Source organism: Loxodonta africana, chromosome 1, assembly GCF_030014295.1.
Source record: "Loxodonta africana isolate mLoxAfr1 chromosome 1, mLoxAfr1.hap2, whole genome shotgun sequence".
Classification (NCBI taxonomy): domain Eukaryota; kingdom Metazoa; phylum Chordata; class Mammalia; order Proboscidea; family Elephantidae; genus Loxodonta; species Loxodonta africana.
The window spans coordinates 241661205-241679925 of NC_087342.1; the positions used below are offsets into that span (position 1 = coordinate 241661205).

The following is an 18721-nucleotide window of genomic DNA, read 5'->3' on the forward strand; positions in this document are numbered from 1 at the left end:
GGCAAGGGCACTGTCATACGGGGCTGCCATCGACATTGACTCTATGGCCCTGTGGACCATGAGCTGCTGCCCGTGTTCCCAGCTGAAGAGCGGTGTCTCTTTTGCCGTCTGGATGTTAAGGACTTGTTGTTTTGTTTTGATATGTATGTGTGGTGTGTGTGCCGACCATTAGCAAGCACTGTTGACCAGTAATTATCCAATGGCTATTATCATCTAATGAAGTGCAGTACAGTGAATTGCTTTAATATGGCCCTTCTAGCCATGGTCTCATAACGGCCACAAAACGATTAGGTGGGACCATACAAGTAAGAGGCATGGAACCCTTATGGGGATTGGTCAGTTTTGCCATCCTGCTAGGCTTAAAGGGAGCCAATCCCAAAGGTTGGAGGGATTGTGTCCCTCAAAAATGTGTGTCAACTTGGCTAGGCCATGATTCCCAGTATTGTGTGATTGTCTACCGTTTTGTCATCTGATGTGATTTTCCTATGTGTTGTGAATCCTACGTCTATGGTGTTGTTGAAGTAGGGTTAGTGACAGTTACGTTAATGAGGCAGGACTCAATCTACAATATTAGGTTGCGTTTTAAGCCGATCTCTTTTGAGATGTAGAAGAGAGAGGCTAGCAGAGAGATATGGGGACCTCATGCCACCAAGAAACAACAGCCAGGAGAATAGCACATCCTTTGGTCCTGGGGTCCATGTGCTGAGAAGCTCCTCTACTGGGAAAGATTGATGACAAGGACTGTCCCCCAGAGCTGACAGAGAGAAAAAGCTTTCCCCTGGAGCTGGTGCCCTGAATTTGGACTTCTAGCCTCTTAGACTATGAGAGAATAAATTTCCCTTTATTAAAGCCTCCACTTGTGGTATTTCTGTTATAGCAGCACTAGATAACTAAGACAGAAGGGGACCTTACAACCGTAATAAAAGAAGAGCCAGGGGCAGAGTGTTGTTTTGGACCCGGGGTCCCTGCACTGAGAACCTCCTAGACCCAGGAGACAGAGAGCTGCAACACTAAAGATGGCACAAGATAGCAGGGACTGGGACCAGCAGGCTAGTCTTACTGACTTACAGAGGGAGAGAGCTGAGAGCCTTTGGTCAGGAGGCATCCTGGCAGAGTGAGGTGCTAAAGAGCTTTGTAACATATACCCAAGTAGAGACCCAGGCTGAGAGCAAGAGCTCAGGCCCAGGCTACGAGTGAGGGCCTGGTGGCAGCAGCCGAGAAGAAGCTGTCCTGATCAAAGAACTGTATCCAGAGTGTTCCTGATCCTGAATTGTAACCTGTTACTTCCCTGATAAACCCCATAATCGTGAGTGTGGTCTGTGAGTTTTGTGTGGCCATAGCAACAAGTTTTTGAACCCAGCAGAGAAGTAGAGAGTATTATAGGAGGGATGGCTGATGTCAGAACTGATGAAAAAGGTTGGAGAGTGGAGTTACGTCTGGCCTCTACCTCACCGGAATCAGCTTTGGGCTGAGGCTGATGGTGAGGTTGGAAAACCTCTGACGCTGTCTGAAGGGCATCCTACATGGTGGTGTACAGCGAACCTATAGGAGCCAGAACTCAAAGGGGCTGCCCTATCTTGGAAGTTGTCCACACTTGACAAGTCAATATTACCACTTTTCTGTCACTCTCTGTTAGTAGAAAATATTTGAGTTTTCCTTTTCTGACAGGTTCTGGCATTCTCAGGTTTTACTGTATAAAGTAGCCTGCTTCAATGTTTTCCACATTTTGAGTTTCTAACTCTTTGAACTACTTTATATCTGTTTTTAAATTTTAGAATGAGCAGTTTTCCATTTAAAGTCAGCATCTCAAATGTTACAAACGTTTAGCATAGTGAATTCTTATGTAGTTTTTAAAAACAATTTTATTGAGGTATACTTAAAATAAATTGCACATATTGAATTTGTGTGATTTGACGAGTTTTAATGTGTGTACACACCCATGAAACCATCACCACAATCAAGTTTCCCCTTTGTCCATCCTTTCCTTCCCCTGTCCCCATCCCCATCAACCTCTGATCTGCTTTCTGTCACTACAGATCAGTGTAACTCTAGATTAGTCAAGTTTCACATAAATGGAATCATAACCCTATGTCTGCTGCTTTCACTCAGCAGAATTGTTCTGGGAATCATCCATGTTGCATGTGTCAGTTTATGTTTTAGGTTTAAAAATAACTTCTGTTGAATTCCCTAGGTGGGAGATACTCCTTCCTCGAAGACTATTAGCCTGTTTTTGAATTTGGTTGAGGAAGTGAGGATTTGTAAAGATTGCTACAGTGTACTAAAAAAAAAAAAACATTGTTCTAGCCCTGTGAAAGTCTAAGCCAGGTAGTTCATCTGCACTTAGGTGAAGCATCTCGTGTTTTACGAGGCTGCAGATCAGCACAGGATGTCACCTTGGCGACAGCGTTGTTAGTTGCCGTCAGATCAGCTCCAGTTCACGGTGACCCCGTGTACAACAGAAGGAAACGTTACCTGGTCCTGTGCCATCCTCATGATTGTTGGTGTGCTCAAGTCCATTCCTGTGACCGCTCTGTATTCTTTGTGACTTCCAGCCCAGGGGCTTATCTTCCACACTGTTGGATAGCATTCTGTTGTGATCCCTAAAGTGTTTATTGGCTAATTTGGGGGTTAGATGTCCAGGCCTTTCTTCCTAGTCCTGGTCTGGAAGCTCTGCTGAAACTTGTTCATCATGGATGACCCTGTTGGTATTTGAAACACCAGTTACTCAGTTTCCAGCATCACAGCAACACACAAGCCGCTACAGCATGAAAAGCTTGACAGATGAGCAGTGCATAGATACAGAAAGTGGGCACTAGAGACCGCTGTGCGCGTGCTCTGGGAAGGGCCCTGTGTCTAGTGACAGTGCTGCCATTACAGGTCACTCATTTGTTTTCTTTGCAGATCCCCTCCATCATGGGAGTGCGAGGTCTGCAGGGATTTGTGGGGAGCACGTGTCCACACATATGCACGGTAGTAAACCTCAGAGACCTGGCAGAGTGCCACCGCAGCAAGCATCCTGGCAGCTCCCCGACTGTTGTGGTTGACGCCATGTGCTGTATCAGGTACTGGTACACACCTGAGTCCTGGGTCTGTGGTGGCCAGTGGCGAGAGTACTTCTCTGCCCTGCGGGACTTCGTCAGGGTATTCACGGAGGTCGGCATCAAGCTGGTGTTCGTTTTCGATGGCATGGTGGAGCAGGACAAGCGAGACGAGTGGGTGAAGCGCAGACACAAGAACAGCAGGGAGATTTCCAGGATCTTCCACTACATCAAGTCTCATGGCGAGCAGCCTGGCAGGCACATGTTCTTCATCCCACCTGGCCTGGCCGTGTTCACACGGCTCGCCCTGAAGGCCCTGGGCCAAGAGGCCCACTGCTCCCTTCAGGAGGCTGACTATGAGGTGGCCTCGCATGGCCTCCAGGACGGCTGCCTTGGGGTCCTTGGTGAGGACACCGACTACCTGATCTACAACACCAGCCCATACCTCTCCATACAGGATCTGTGCCTGGACACCCTGGACACGGTCATGCTGTGCCGGGAGAAGCTATGTGAGAGCCTGCACCTCAGAGTAGCAGACCTGCCCCTGCTGGCATGCCTGCTTGGCAATGACATAATCCCACAAGGCATGTTCGAAAGCTTTCGGTACAAGTGCTTGTCTGCCTACACCGCTGTAAAAGAAAACCTGGATAAAAGAGGCAACGTCATCCTGGCTGTGGCAGACCACATCGCTAAAGTCCTTCGCTTGCATCAAGGTGAGAAGAAACTAGAAGAGATGCTGCCTTTGGGACCAAACAAAGCTCTTTTTTATAAAGGAGTGACATCATATCTTTTGCCAGGACAGAAATCTCCATGGTTTGTCCAAAAATCCAAAGCTGTAATAACTTTGGACAAGCAAATATTGTCTATGAGTTCAGATGTATCCATGTGTTCAGATCCCGAGTCCCAGCAAGAAGTACCCATGGATGTAGACCCTGAATTTAAGCTAGAAGCACCCTTGTGTACAAACCCTGAAATTAAGCAGGTAACCATGAGTTCAGAACCTGAAATCGAGCAACAAGTAACTCTTTGTTCCAACCCTGAAATCAAGCAGGAAGTAACCATGGTTTCAGACCCTGAAATCTTAAAGGTATGTAGACACGCCCACCCACACTGAACATGTTGTGATTGAAAACCTATTGATCGATGGGTCGGTCAGTGTTTACTGACCACCTGCAGTGGTTAGCATGTGATGGGTCCCAGAGCAGAAGTCTGAGTCTCATTAGGAGGTGTGACAATGCACGTGGAAACTCACACTGTGTGGTAGGCTAGGTGAGCATCACAGAAAAGAGCCGTGGTCGTTGGAAGGAGAGCGAGCACTGTGGGCCACTGTGGTCAGGAAGACATCCTCAGAAAAGGCAGCCCTGGAGCTCGACCTTATTAGGGACAGCATTTGCTACGACAGCAAAGCCTAGGGTAGGGTACTGCATAAAAGGGTCACGAAACTCTTGAGTTTGATGCTTCTGGTCTACTCTGTATCAGAAGGGCAGGATGAGGAGCAGGTCGCTTCTGATGGCCTGCACTTGGGAGAGTATAAAGTCCGTACTCTATGACACAACTTTAAGTAACTCTTTAAAAAAAAAATTTTTTTTTTTTAATCTCGCTGACCTTGAAGCTGCTAGTAGGCCCGCCTTGCTTTGGAGACATTTTAGCAATGAAGGTGAGACTTTGGAATATGTCTAGGTCCTGAAGAGTAGCCCGCATGGTTAAATAATGGTTGACACTTAGTCATGTGGACTCTGTGCTCTCCAGTACTAGCTCGTTAACCCATTACCACCTTCTGGCAACCAGTTGGCATGTGAAGAAAGTGAGGGACAGAGAGATCAAGGCTCAGTCTGCAGCAATGAACCGCCATAACTAGAACCACTAAGTAGCTACAAAGAGATACGGATTCACGGTTTCTGGTATTCCGGGTCATCCTGACACCACGTTTTAAGTGCCTTGAGTGGTAGCTTGGGTTTACATTTTGAATAGTAATCTAGATGATTTACCCTTTGTCTTAACTATCTAGTGTGGCCATGACAGACATACCACAAGTGGATGGCTTTAACAAAGGGGAATGTATTTTCTCACAGTCTAGTAGGTTTTTTTTAGTAGGTTAGAAGTCCAAATTAAGGGCGTTGGCTCCAGGGGAAGGTTTTTTCTCTCTGTCAGTTCTGGAGGGAGATGACTTGTCCTCAAACTTCCCCTGGTAGAGGAGCTTCTCAGGTGCAAGGACACCAGGTCCAAAGGATGTGCTCTGCTCCTGGTGCCGCTCTCTTGGTGGTATGAGGCCCCCACCTCTGCTTGCTTCCCTTTTATCTCTTGAGAGATAAAAGGTGGTACAGGCCACACCCTAGGGAAACTCCTTTTACCTTGGATCAGGGAGGTGACCTGAGTAAAGGTGGTGTTACAGTCCCACTCTAATCGTCTCAACATAAAATTACAATCACAAAATGGAGGACAACCACACATGGCCTAACCAAGTTCATACGCATATTTTGGGAGGGACATAATTCAATCCACGACACCCCTACAGTAACAAGAACCCTTCACAGGAAAATTAAACCCGTGGCGGGGCCGGGGGGGTGGTCATTATAGGCCTTATGACCCTGGCTGCTTATTTAACAAGAAACTAGAATTAATTTCAGTCTTGTCTGCTCCTCGCATGCCTGTACTGTGCTGGTGTAGCAAAGAGAAGCAAGAGCGTGCCTGGCATGTGGCCTTGCTTAGTAAATGGCTGTGAACAAACGACTGAGTAAAGGCTATACAGTGTCTAATCCCCCCAAAATTTTATTTAACAGAAGAGACCGGACATGCACCATGAGCCTGTCCTTCATGAGCTCCATGAGGCCGGGGGTGGTTAGTTTGGACTAGGGGAGCAGGAAGGGTTAGGGGAGAAGGCAACATTCTGAGCGAAGGTGTGGAAGGAAAGGGCACTCAAGTGGAACTAGTGTTGACGGAGCATAGGTGAAAGGGCACTGAAGGTTCTCCAGGAGTAGATGAATGGGTACTAAGGGTGGTAGAACAGATGAGGGGTTCAGGGGCTCTCGAGAAGAGGGTGAGGGGTACTGGGGGCTCTTGAGGAGCAGATGAGTGGTACAGGGGGCTCTCAAGGAGCAAGTCAGGGGGCACTGGGGGTTCTCAGGTATCAGTGAAGGTGCCCCATCTGATGGGTGATGGTGGTGAAGCCATGAACAAGACTGAACACTGGTTGTCACCTGTGCTGGATCTGAGTGTCAGGTAAAGAACTTGTGGCTGCCCACGTGCTTTAAGGAAGGAAGTGATTGGACCTGTTCCCTAGAAGATAACGGGCAGTGGCCTGGAGGAAGTGCTGGAGTGGGGCAACTGGAAGCAGGGGTTCAGTTAGGAGCCTTTTATCACAACCGGCAAGAAGTAACAAGCCCTTGTTTGCTGGGAGGGTATAAACGTGGCCAAATCGATGAGCGACCACAGAGGAAATGTGGTGGGACTTGTATATGACTGGGGACAGGAGGAAGGGAAGAAATTAAATAGTTTTGAGCCTGGACACCCAAAGAAAAGGGGGAACATACTGTGTGATGTCATGCTGTGAATGACAGCCACCCACTTGAGACCCCTCAGGTAGCTGGCAGATGATAGATGTGTGGCTGCTTCTGATTGGAGGTTACTCGATTGTTTCCAAAGAAGCGCTGGTGGCACAATGGTTAAGCGCTTGGGTACTAACCAAAAAGTCAGTGGTTCGAACCCACCCATCAGCAAATTGGGAGAAAGACCTGGTAGGGTGCTCCCATAAAGATTACAGCGTAGCAAACCCTATGGGGCAGTTCTATTCTATGATTCAGAATTGACTCAACGGCGTACAACAACTATTTGTTTCCAAGGAAGTCATTTGTCTTTATTTAAATTTTAAACAGGTTGCTAGAGCACAGCACGTCCAGGGTGAAAGCTACCTGGTATACAATATCATGAGCAGAGGGGAGATTGAGTGTAGCAACACCCTGGAGGATGAGCTCGACCAGGCCCTGCCGAGCCAGGCCTTCGTCTACCGCCCAGTCCGCCAGCGTGTCTACGCACTCCTGTTGGGGGACGACGAAGGTGAGTACAGCCCGACAGAAGTGGGTTCCGAGAAACAGGCCAGATGGAGGAGAGCGCGTTCTTTCAGAACTGGAGACAATTAAGTGGGGTTTTGTTTCTCTGTAAAATCCGTAATTGAAAATATCACTCACATCTGTAAAACGTTAAAGATAAACACCATGTGACAGCCGTATATAATTAGCAAGCAGTTGATCAGTATTCCTTGAAAGAAGAGTACATTGTTTCTATAAAATGTCATGTTTTTATACGGTATTGACTCGATGGCACTGGGTTTGATGGGTTTTATACCTTAAAAGGATTTGTGTTTTTGAAAAATGAAAACTCTTTATTCTTTTGGAGTGTAGGGTATGTTTATTATTATCAGGAGTCTACTTAGCCTCCCCTCAAAACGTGATTCTCATAAAATAGTTTAAAAAATTTAGTATATCATATTTTAAAATATAAACAAGTATTTCCTTAAGTGTTTTGTAGTTATGTGTATGTTTTTCCCACCCATGTTTGGATTGCTCCCCATAACAGGAGTGATCCAATAATTTCTGCGTTCTGTTAAATCACCTTCCTTTGGAATGGGCACAAATATCGATGTCTTACAGTCATTTGACCAGGTAGTCGTCTTCCAAATTTCTTGGCATAGACTAATGAGCACTTCCAGCATTGCATCTGTTCATGGTAATATCTCAGTTGGTATTCCATTAATTCCTGGTCCTTGTTTTTCAGCAGTGCTGTCTGTGGAGCTTGGACTTCTTCCTTCAGTGCCATCAGTTACTGATCATATGCTACTGTCTGAAATGGTTGAATGTTGACCAGTTCTTTTTGGTACAGTGACTCTGTGTATTCCTTCCATCTTCTTTTGATGCTTCCTGCGTCATTCAATATTTTGCCCATAGAATTCTTCAAAATTGCAACTCAGGGCTTGAATTTTTTCTTCAGTTCTTTCAGCTTGAGAACTGTTGAGCGTGTTCTTCTTCTCTTTTGGTTTACTAACGCCAGGTCTTTGCACATTTCATTATAATATTTTATTCTCTCGAGCCACCCTCTGAAATGTTCTGGTCATCTCTTTTACTTCATCATTTTTTCCATTCACTTTAGCTGCTTTACATTCAACAGCAAGCTTCAGAGTCTCTTCTGACATCCATTTTGGTCTTTTCTTTCTTTCCTGTTTTTTTTAATGACCTTTTGCTTTCTTCATATATGATGTTCTTGATGTCATTCCACAACTTGTCTGGTCTTCGGTTATTAGTGTCCAACACGTCAAATCTGTTCTTGAGATGGTCTCCAAATTCAGGTGGGATATACTCAAAGTTGTATTTTGGCTCTCTTGGACTTGTTTTAATTTTCTTCAGCTTCAACCTGAACTTGAATATGAGCAGTTGAAGGTCTGTTCCTCAGTCTCTGGCCTTTTTCTGACTAATGATATTGAGCTTTTCCATCATCTCTTTCCTCAGATATAGCCAGTTTGATTCCTGTGTATTCCATTTGGAAAGGTTCACCTTATAAACTCACTATTTATGTTGTTGAAAAAATGTATTTACAATGAAGAAGTTGTTGGTCTTGTAAAATTCCGTGATGTGATCTCCCGTGTCATTTCTGTTACTGAGGCCTTATATTCCAGCTACCGATCCTTCCTTGCTTCCAACTTTTGCGTTCCAATCACCAGTAATTATCAGTGCATCTTGGTTGCATGTTTGATTAATTGCAGATTGCAGAAGTTAGTAGAAATTTTCAATTTCTTCATATTTGGCATTAGTGGTTGGTGGGTAAATTTGAATAATATTTGCATTAACTGGTCTTCCTTATAGGCCAACCAAAAAAACCAAACCCAGTGCCGTCGAGTCGATTCTGACTCATAGCGATCCTCTGGACAGAGTGGAACTGCCCCATAGAGTTTCCAAGGAGCGCCTGGCGGAATCGAACTGCCGACCCTTTGATTAGCAGCTGTAGCACTTAACCACTACGCCACCAGGGTTTTCCTTAGAGGCATATGGGTATTATCCTGTCACTGACAGCATTGTATGTCAGGATGTATCTTGAAATGTTCTTTTTGGTGATGAATGTGATGCCATTCCTCTTCAATTTGCCATTGCTGGCATAGTAGACGATATGATTGTCTGATTCAAAATGGCTAATATCAGTACATTTCAGCTCACTAGAGTTAAGCTTTCAGGACCGTCACCTGCTTATGGGGTACGACTCAAAATGAGAAGAAACAGCTGCAAACGTCCACTAGTGATCAGAACATGGCGTGTATGCAACCTCCCGATAAAAGGAGAAAACATTGACGTTTTAACGGATTTTATTTTACTTGGATCAATTTACTTGTTTACATGGCAACGTATTGCATTAGGTGAATCTGCTGCAAAAGACCTCTTTAAAGTGTTAAAAATGCAAAGTTGTCACTTTAAGGCCTAAGGTTCACCTCACCCAAGCCAGGGTGTTTTCAGTCGCCTCATATGCATGTGAAAGCTGGACGATGAATAAGGAAGACAGAAGAAGAATTGATGCCTTTGAATTATGATGTTGGCAAAGAATAGTGAATATACCATGGACTGGCAAAAGAATGAACAAGTCTGTCTGGGAGGAGGTACTGCCGGAATGCTTCTTAGAAGCAAGGATGGCAAGACTTCGTTTCACGTATCTTGGACATGTTATCAGGAGGGGCCAGTCCCTGGAGAGTGACATCATGCTTGGTAAAGTAGAGGGTTATGGAAAGAAAGGAAGACCCTCAACAAGATGGATTGACACAGTGGTTATAACAATGAGGCCAAGCTTAGCAAGGATTGTGAGGATGGAGTAGGACTGGGCACTGTTTCATTCTGTTGTGCATAGGGTTGCTATGAGTCGGAACCAACTCCAACACACCTAACAACAACAGGAGTGAGGCCTTTCACTTCAAGTGCACAGCTGCTGCGGGACTGTGTTCCCACATCAGGCATGGAGAGGAGCATGATGCATGTCCTCAGCTCCTAAGTGAGACCTTGCTCACCTCAGACCGATTCACCAGTATTTTAGAGTCCAATGTGTACATGCTTGGAGGAGAAACATGACCCAGCAAACTGGTACCAGGACTAGCAAGAGCAGCTACAGGATCCCAGATGAAGGATCTGTGGCCCCTTTGCCTAAACATTATCATTTCCAAACACCAATATCATTACTAGTACTATTCTGCCGTTCCAGAAAGTAAATATGTGAATAGTCTAAACCTGGTGATAGAATCATTAGATTAAAATGCTATAATTATTCTTTTTTAGGGGAGTAATGTTTTTTAATGTTTGAATCTAGATTTCATTAGATTTCTAGCACCATCCAACACATGCTGCCTGCTCCCGTATGTGATCTAAGGAGGATGTAAGAAAGATGTTTAAGCTGATTTAAAAACGGAAACAAAGGAAGCTATGAAGTAAATATTGGGGCCAAATATTGTTTAAATCATTATTTTCTCTTATGTGGTGTTCTGCCCATATTCTTTCATTGTTACCACGAATGATTGCAAATTGAACATTTTTTCACATTATAAAATCATATTTACCTGAATTGTTTTCAGAATAGTTTATGATTAAAATATTTAATTTTTTAAAGTTTCACTAACTTTTAAGTTTCATAGTTTGTGTCCTGGATTGAATCATGTCCCCCCAAAATATGTGTCAATTTAGCTCTTCCGGGATTCTTAGCATTGTGTGATTGTCTACCATTTTGTCATCTGATGTGATTTGCCTTTGTGTTGTAAATCCTATCTATATGATGTTAATGAGGCAGGATCAGCGGCAATCATTTTAATGAGGCAGGACTCGATGTACAAGATTAGACTGTGTTTTAAGTCAATCTCTTTTGAAATATAAAAGAGAGAAGCAAGCAGAGAGGGGGTGGACCTCATACCACAAAGAAAGAAGAGCCAGGAGAATAACATGTGTCCTTTGGATCAGGGGTCCCTGTGCTGAGAAGCTCTTTGACTGGGGAAGATTGATGACAAGGAACTTCCCCCAGACTGAGAGAGAGAGAGAGAGAAAGCCTTCCTCTGGAGCTGGCACCCTAAATTTGGACTTTAGCCTCCTGGACTGTGAGGGAATAGATTTGTCTTTGTTAAAGCCATCTGCTTGTGGTATTTCTGTGATAGCAGTACTAGATGACTAAGACAGAATTTGATACTGGGAGTGGGGTGCTGCTCTAACAGATACCTAAACTATGGAAGTAGTTTTGAAACTGTGAATGGATAGAGGCTGGAAGAGTTTTAAAGTGCCTGATGGTAAAAGTCTAGATTATCTTGAAGGGACTGTTGGTGGAATTATGGATATCAAAGACAGTTCTGTTGAGGACTCAGAAGGAAGTGAGGAGAGCTGTTCCACTGGAAATGGTGCAGGTGGCAAGAAGCAGCAGCAGAAAAATGGCAGCAGCAGACCTAGGAGATCAGCGCAAGACAGTGTTGGAGCTGACCCACAGGAGGCTTCCTGGTGGAGTGTGGTGCCTACTGGCACTTATTAGTAGAGTTAGGCTCACCAACCCATGAAGCAAGAGAGCTGAGTACCTTCTGGCAGAAGTTTACTGCCAGAGTGGGGTGCCTCCAGGCACTCATCGGTAGGGCTAAAGAGCTTTGGAACATTTGCCTGAGTAGGGCAGAGCTGGCAGGCCCAAAGGCCCAAGGGGCTGAGAGGCCAAGGAATCAGGAAGCAGAAGCTAAAGAGACAAGGAACACAGGAAGCAGAGCTGCCTCAATGTCGCAGGCTAGGGCCACGACCTCTAGGGTCTCAAAGGGTAGAGCTATGGCCTCTGGGACTTCAAAAGGTGAGGCCACAGCCTCCTAGGTTTCAGAGAGTCGTATCTGCACCAATTCAGTCCCAGGGCATGGGGTCCCTTTCATATGTGGCCAGCGGGGTGGGGCCAGATCCGCTGCCCAAAGCTGAGGGGGCAGGGCTGCTATGCCCAAGGAGCAGAAGGAAGAGGCCTGTCAGGGCCAAGGGTGTAGGGTCACCACTCAGAGGTGCTAGAAGAATGGGGCAGCCCAAAGTTGAGGGAGCAGCACTGCTGTTCCAGAAAGCCTGGAAAGTGGAGCTGAAGCCCAGAACTAAGGGACCTCCAGTCAGAATCCGGAGAGAGTGGCCTACACCCAGAGTCTGGAGGGCAGAATCATTGTCTAAATGGTCTCGGAGCACAGAGGATTATTTTCAAGCCTTGAGAGCTAATGTAATGTGTTCCGCTGACTTGCTTGGTGCGTGTTTTCTGCCTTCTTTCCCTCCAGTTTCTCCCATTTGTAATGGAAATATCTAGCTTTTACCTGTTCCGCCATTGTAATTTGGAATCAGATAACTTGTATTCTAGATTTCACAGATGAAGAGGAATTTTTGGATTTTGGACTTGGAGTTGATTTAAGACTTTTGCTATGAAATACGATGGGGTGAATATGTTTTACATGTGTCAAGGAAGTGAATTTTGGGGGACCAAAGTGTGGAATGTCATGGACTGGATTGTGTCCCCCTCAAAATAATGTGTCAACTTGTCCAGGCCATGGTTCCCAGTATTGTGTGATTGTCCACCATTTTGTCGTCTGATGTAATTTTCCTATGTGTTATAAATCATATCTCTATGATATTAATGAGGTGGGATTAGGGGCAGTTATGTTAATGAGGCAGGACTCAATCTACAAGATTGGATTGTGTCTTAGGTCAGTCTCTCTTGAGATATAGAAGAGAGAAACAGAGTGGTGGGGACCACGATGAAACAAGAGCCAGGAGAATAGCACATTCTTTCGACCTGGGGTCCCTGCAATGAGAAGCTCCTCAACTAGGGAAAATTGTTGACAAATTCCTTCGCCCCAGAGCCAACAGAGAGAGAAAGCCTTTCACTGGAGCTGGCACCCTAAATTCGGACTTCTAGCTTCCTAAACTGTGAAAGAATGAATTTCTTTTTGTTAAAGTTATCCACTTGTGATATTTCTGTTATAGCAGCACTAGATAACTAAGACATCTTAGTGCATTTTACTTGTTAGGTAGTTACTAGAAAACTACATAAGCAGAAAAATTTATTCAAATTGAACTTGTCTTCACAATTGATCTTTTCTTTTCACCTTTTTGGCTTTCTACACGAAGCTTTATATTATTAGAATGTGAAAATAAAATGCTGCTATTGATGGTTTATTTATGATGATAAAGGTGAAGCTTATTCTATGATATCTCCTTGGCCTGGCTTATTACTGTGTGCATTCGAAAGTAACGTATACTCAGCAGTTGTTGAGTTTAATGTTGTTCAAGTCTTACTGATTTTCTCTTGTAGTTCTTACTTCTTCTTAGTTCCTGAAACAAGAGTGTTGAAATCTCCAACTATTATTTTAGATTTTTCTATTTCTTCCTTCATTTCTGTCAGTTTTTGCTTCACGTATTTTGAAACGCTATTATTAGGTGCTGAGGTGAAATGAGTGCTTTTATGTGGCCTTTCGCCTTGATTCTTTGGAAAAAACTTGAGAAATGTTTCCCCTAAGACCTGAGGAGTTACCTTTGCCCTAGTTTTCTATCCGGGAGGTTTTGTTACTTTTGTTCTGGTTGATATTTCCTGGGTAAGCTGTAAACAAGGATGGTTTGATACTTTTTGCCTGGCCCTGGGCTGCAGCCTGCCCTGTGATTGGTATGCGTCTTGGCAGGGATTCAGGCCTCTGTGAATTGGAATCTACTCGATGGGAATGGGTTTGGGTTTTATTTCTTGGTTTTGCATGGATTGGTCAATATACTATGCAAATAAAGTGACTGTGGACTGTGCAAATGAAGTGTCTGTAGCCTACTATGCAAATCAAGTATCTGTGGTCTACTGAGAGGGGATTGTTCAGTTCATGGCCCTGGCAGTATGGAAATGCCTTAAAATGGACAAGGAGTTGTAGCTATAAGCAGCCAGCCCCACAGAGGTTTTTCAGACAGAAGGAAGGAGGAAGAAATGCAGAAGGAAGAAAGGAGAGAAGCAGAGAGAGAGGAGGCAAGGAACCTCCTAGAAGAACTGTAACACAGGTCAGGGGTTATAATACCGAGGACAGCTAGAGGCCCAGAAGTGGCCCAGCAGCAGAGTCAGTGGCAACAGGCCCAGAAGGGGCCTTGCAGCAGACTTAGTGACAAACGGCAGGGCCTGTCCTCAGGGGCCTAAGAGGAGGCCTGCATGGCTGAGAGGAGCTGAGAGAGCAGTCCTGTACTGAAGAGGGAAGACTTTGCCTGCATGCTTCCTGATCCTGATACCAAATTGTGGCCCCTTGATGCTGATGCCAAGTTGTACCCTGTGAGTTCTGTGTGGCCATTGCAACAGATTATTGAACCCAGAGAAGAAGTAAAGAGTGCTGTGGGAGGGACTGCTAGTGTCAGAATTGGTAAAAAGGTTGCGGGGTAGAGGTATATTAGACCTCCACCTCGTGGGAATCAGCTTTGGTCTGATCCTGGTCATTATTCTTTCTGAAGTTAGGCCAGGTCTGAAACCATCATTTTACAGGAGAATATGTATATTGATAATTGTTATGTTTCTCAATGAATCAATTTTTTTAACATTGTGAAATTTTCTTCTTTATCTGGTAATACTCCTTGTCCTGAAGATGGCTTTGTCCGGTATTAATGCGTATATGCACTCCACTCTTTTCATGACTAACGTTTGGATGGATCACCTGTTTTCTTTGCTTTTAGTTTTAAATGATTTCTGTATATTTAAAGTGCACCTTTTTTTTTAAATGGCATATCCAGTCTGACAGTCAGTCTTTTAATTGTAGTATTTAGGCCATTTACATTTGATGTAATTATTGACTTGGTTGGGTTTAAGTTTTATATTTAAGCTTTGCTTTGATTTTTTTTTCTCCTTTTCTGACTTCTTTTGGATTGAGTAGTTTTAATATTTTGGTTTATTGCTTCTATTGGTTTATTAGATTTACCTATTTACTTTTTTTTGTGGTTGCTCTAGGGTTTACAGTATACATCTTTAATTTACCACAGTTTGTCTTCATATATTATACCATGTTATGCATAATGTAAAAAACAGTGCTTTATTCTCCCCCTCATTTTTTAGATTGTTGTCTAATGCCTTCTACATATTTTAACTTTTTATTTTAAAAATAACTATACAGAGTCATAAAGAGTTGCAAAAGTAGTACATGGAGTCCCATGTACTTTTCACTCAGCTTCCCCTAAAAGTGACATCTTAGATAATTGTAGTACAATATCAAAACCAGGAAGTTGACATTGGCACAATACTGTTAATTAAACTACAGACCTTACTCATTTTTCACGTACATTCGTGTGTGTGTGCGTGCAGTTCCATGCAGTCTTATCCCCTGTATAGATTTGTGTGTAACCGCCACCACAAGTGAGATATGCAACTGTCGTTGTCACCACAAAGGGGCTTCCTCAAGCTGGCCCTTTATACTCAGACTCCCTGTCCCCTGGCAACCTCTAATCTGTTCTCTATTTCTATACTTTTGTCAATTTGAGAGTGTTATATAAATGCAGGCATATAGTATGTAACCTTTTGAGGTTATGTGTATGTTTTAAACCCCTGTACTCAGCTGCTAACTAGAAGGTAGGCAGTTTGAATCCACCAGCTGCACCTTGGAAACCTTATGGCGCAGTTCTTCCCTGTTGTATGGGGTCGCTGTGAGTAGAAATGGATTCACCAGCAGTAGGTTTGGTTTTGGTTTGGAATATGTTGATATTATTTTTACTCTAAACCAGGAGTTGGCAAACTTTCTGTGAAGCACTGGATTTTAGTAACTGTTCTAGCCTTTGCCCCCTATGGTCTCTGTCACAATGACTCAATCAGTTGTAGTGCAAAGTGGCCATGAATAGTATGTAAATGAATATCACTGTGTTCCAATAAAACTGTATAATTTTCCCATGTCATGAAATTTGAATTCTATATAATTTTTCTGTGTCACAAACTATTCTTCTTTTGATTTTTTTCAATGATTTAGATAAGTGAAAACCATTTTTAGCTTGGCAGGGTGTCTGAAAACAAGAGGTGGGCTGGATTTGGCCCATACACTCTACGTAGCTTGCTGATTCCTACTTCAAACAGGTAGTTAGTTATTTCTTAAAGAAGTTAATAAATGAGAAAAAGTCTTACATTTACACCGTTCCATTGCTTTTCAGTCCTTTGTGTGGATGCCAGTTTCTGTCCCATGTCATTTTCCTTCACCCTGAAGAACTTACTTTGACATTTCTTGTGGTGCAGGTTTTAATTTTCTGAGTTTTTGTTTGTTTATTTTGTTTTTTAATGTCTTTATTTCCCCCTTTATTTCTGAGGTATAGTTTTGCTGGATATAGGATTTCGGGTTGATAGTTTTTTGTTTTTGTTTTCTTTTCAGCATCTTAAAAGTGTAATAACGTTGCCTCCTAGCTTATATTGTGTCTGACGGGATGGCAGAGGTCTTTCCTCTTGTTCCATGTGTAATGCATCTCTTTTTCCCCGGCTGCGTTTAACATTTTTCTCATCATCACTGGTTTTCAGCAATGTGATTAAGGTATGCTTTGGAGTGGTTTACTCTGTGTTTGCCCAGCTGAGATTCTGGAGCTTCTTGGACCTGTGGGCTTTTATTTTCTATGCAGTCTGATAAAACTTTGAGGATTGTTTCTTCAAGTAGCTTTTCTGCCTCAGCCTTTTCCACTGCTCCCCTGGGCCTGCCATTGCATGTACACTACTTTGTAACTCCCTCCAGTCAGTGAGGCTTTTTTAGTACTTTTCTCTCTGTGCATCGATTTGGATAGCTTCTGTTGCCCTGTTTTCAAGTTTACTGATCTTTCCTTCCAGAATGTCTAATCTTCTCTTGACCTCATCCAGTGAGGTTGTCATTTCAGATACTGTACTTTTCAGCTGTTTCTTTTTTTGGTATTTTGTTTTTCTTTTCCTGTCTCTGTAGTTTCTTTTAAATCCTTAAGCATATTCATAATACCTGTTTTGTAGTCCTGATCTGGTAGTTTCAACATCCCTGGCATGTCTGGATCTGCATCCATTGTTGAGTTTTTTTTTGATAATGGGTTCACGTATTTTTGCTTATTCTCATGTCTAGTGTTTGTTGATTGTATGCTAGAACATGTTGGCTGGCATGAATTACTACTGGTGGGTGGCTTTAAAGAACAGAAATTTATTTTCTCACAGTTTGGAGCCAGGAAGTCCGAATTCAGGATGTGGCTGTAGGGGTAGATCCTTCCTTGTCTCGTTCAGCTTCTAGTAGCTGCCAGCAATCCTGGGATTCCTGGTTTGTAGCATCTGCCTCTGACTTCACATGGAGTCTCTACTCCCACTGTGTCGTGCTTTGCCTCTTTGTGTCTGTGCTTCTCTTTATATCACTCAGAAGTGATTAGGTTTAGAATCTACCCTACACTGGTATGATCTCAACTGATGGATTACCCTACAGATTACATTGAATTGTGGAAGATGATCACATTAGATTAGATCCACAAGTATTCCAGTACATGTTCTGGGGGGGACACGATTTGATCCATAACACAAGGTGATGTATTGTTTTGAAATACACACACAAAAAAGAACGTTTGGGTAGTTTTTCTATTTTTAAGGGCAAGGCCACACACGATTATAGATTAAACCAGCAGTATAAAAATGCCTTAGAAGCGAGGATGACAAGACTTCGTCTCTCATACGTTGGATATGGTATCAGGAGGGACCAGTCCCTGGAGAAGGATATCATGCTTGGTAAATAGAGGGTTAGCGAAAAAAAGGAAGACCCTCAATGAGATGGATTGACACAGTGGCTGCAACAATGAGCCCAGACATAACAAGGATTGTGAGAATGGTGCAGGTCCAGGTAGTGTTTCGTTCTGTCATTCATAGGGTCACTGTTAGTCAGAACCAACTCAATGGCACTTATCAACAACAACAGAAAAATATTAAAGAACCATAAGGACAAATATATTTTTTAAAGGACTGGAGGATTGTTATATTGGGAAATTCCAATAAATAGAAAGTTGCAGTCAGCATGGTTTTTTTTTTTTTTTTCATTCTCTCTGTCATGGTTTGAATTGTGTCCCCCACAAATATCTGTCAACATGGCTAGGTTATGATTCCCTCGTATGACTGTCTACCATTTTATCATCTGATGTGATTTCCCTGTGTGTTGTAAATCTTATCACTGTGAAGATGGATCAGCAGCAGTTATATTAATGGGTCTGCAGAATTAAGTAGTGTCTTAAGCCAATCTCTTTTGAGATATAAAAGAGAGAAGTGAGCAGAGAGACGTGGGAACCTCATACCACCAAGAAAGCAGGGCCAGGAGCAGAGCGCATCCTTTGGACCTGAGGTTATCGGACCGAGATGCCCCCAGACCAAGGGAAGACTGATGACAAGGACCTTCCTCCAGAGCCAACAGAGAGAGAAACCCTTCCCCCTGGAGCCGGCACCCTGAATTTGGAGTTGTAGCCTACTGGACTGGGAGAGAAAGAATTTCCCTTTGTTGAAGCCATCCACTTGTGGTGTTTTTGTTATACCAGCACTAGGTGACTAAGATACTCTGTTTCCATCCCTTAAATACTCTTGGCAAATCAACATCTTTTCCAGATTATATGAGAGTTTTCAGCACCCTGGGAAATTCGTGTATTTGTATAATCTAGTCAGAGATCTGATGAGGGAGAGGCTGGTTATATAGACAGTTATACAACTTTGCTCACAGG

At 43.5% G+C, this 18721-nt stretch overlaps 1 protein-coding gene across 6 annotated transcripts in view; it reads left to right on the forward strand.

The window, feature by feature from the left end:
• Window positions 1–18721, forward strand: part of FAM120B (family with sequence similarity 120 member B) — a 71722-nt gene that overhangs the window by 14853 nt on the left and 38148 nt on the right. For all 6 annotated transcript variants that reach the window (XR_002784245.2, XM_023541063.2, XM_010601333.3 and 3 more), the window contains exons 2-3: window positions 2902–4125; window positions 6911–7091. Coding sequence is in view for 5 of the 6 variants with exons in the window: in XM_023541063.2 (XP_023396831.1) it covers window positions 2914–4125; window positions 6911–7091 (1393 nt within the window). In the remaining variant the exon portion in view is untranslated. The remainder of the gene's footprint in view (window positions 1–2901; window positions 4126–6910; window positions 7092–18721) is intronic.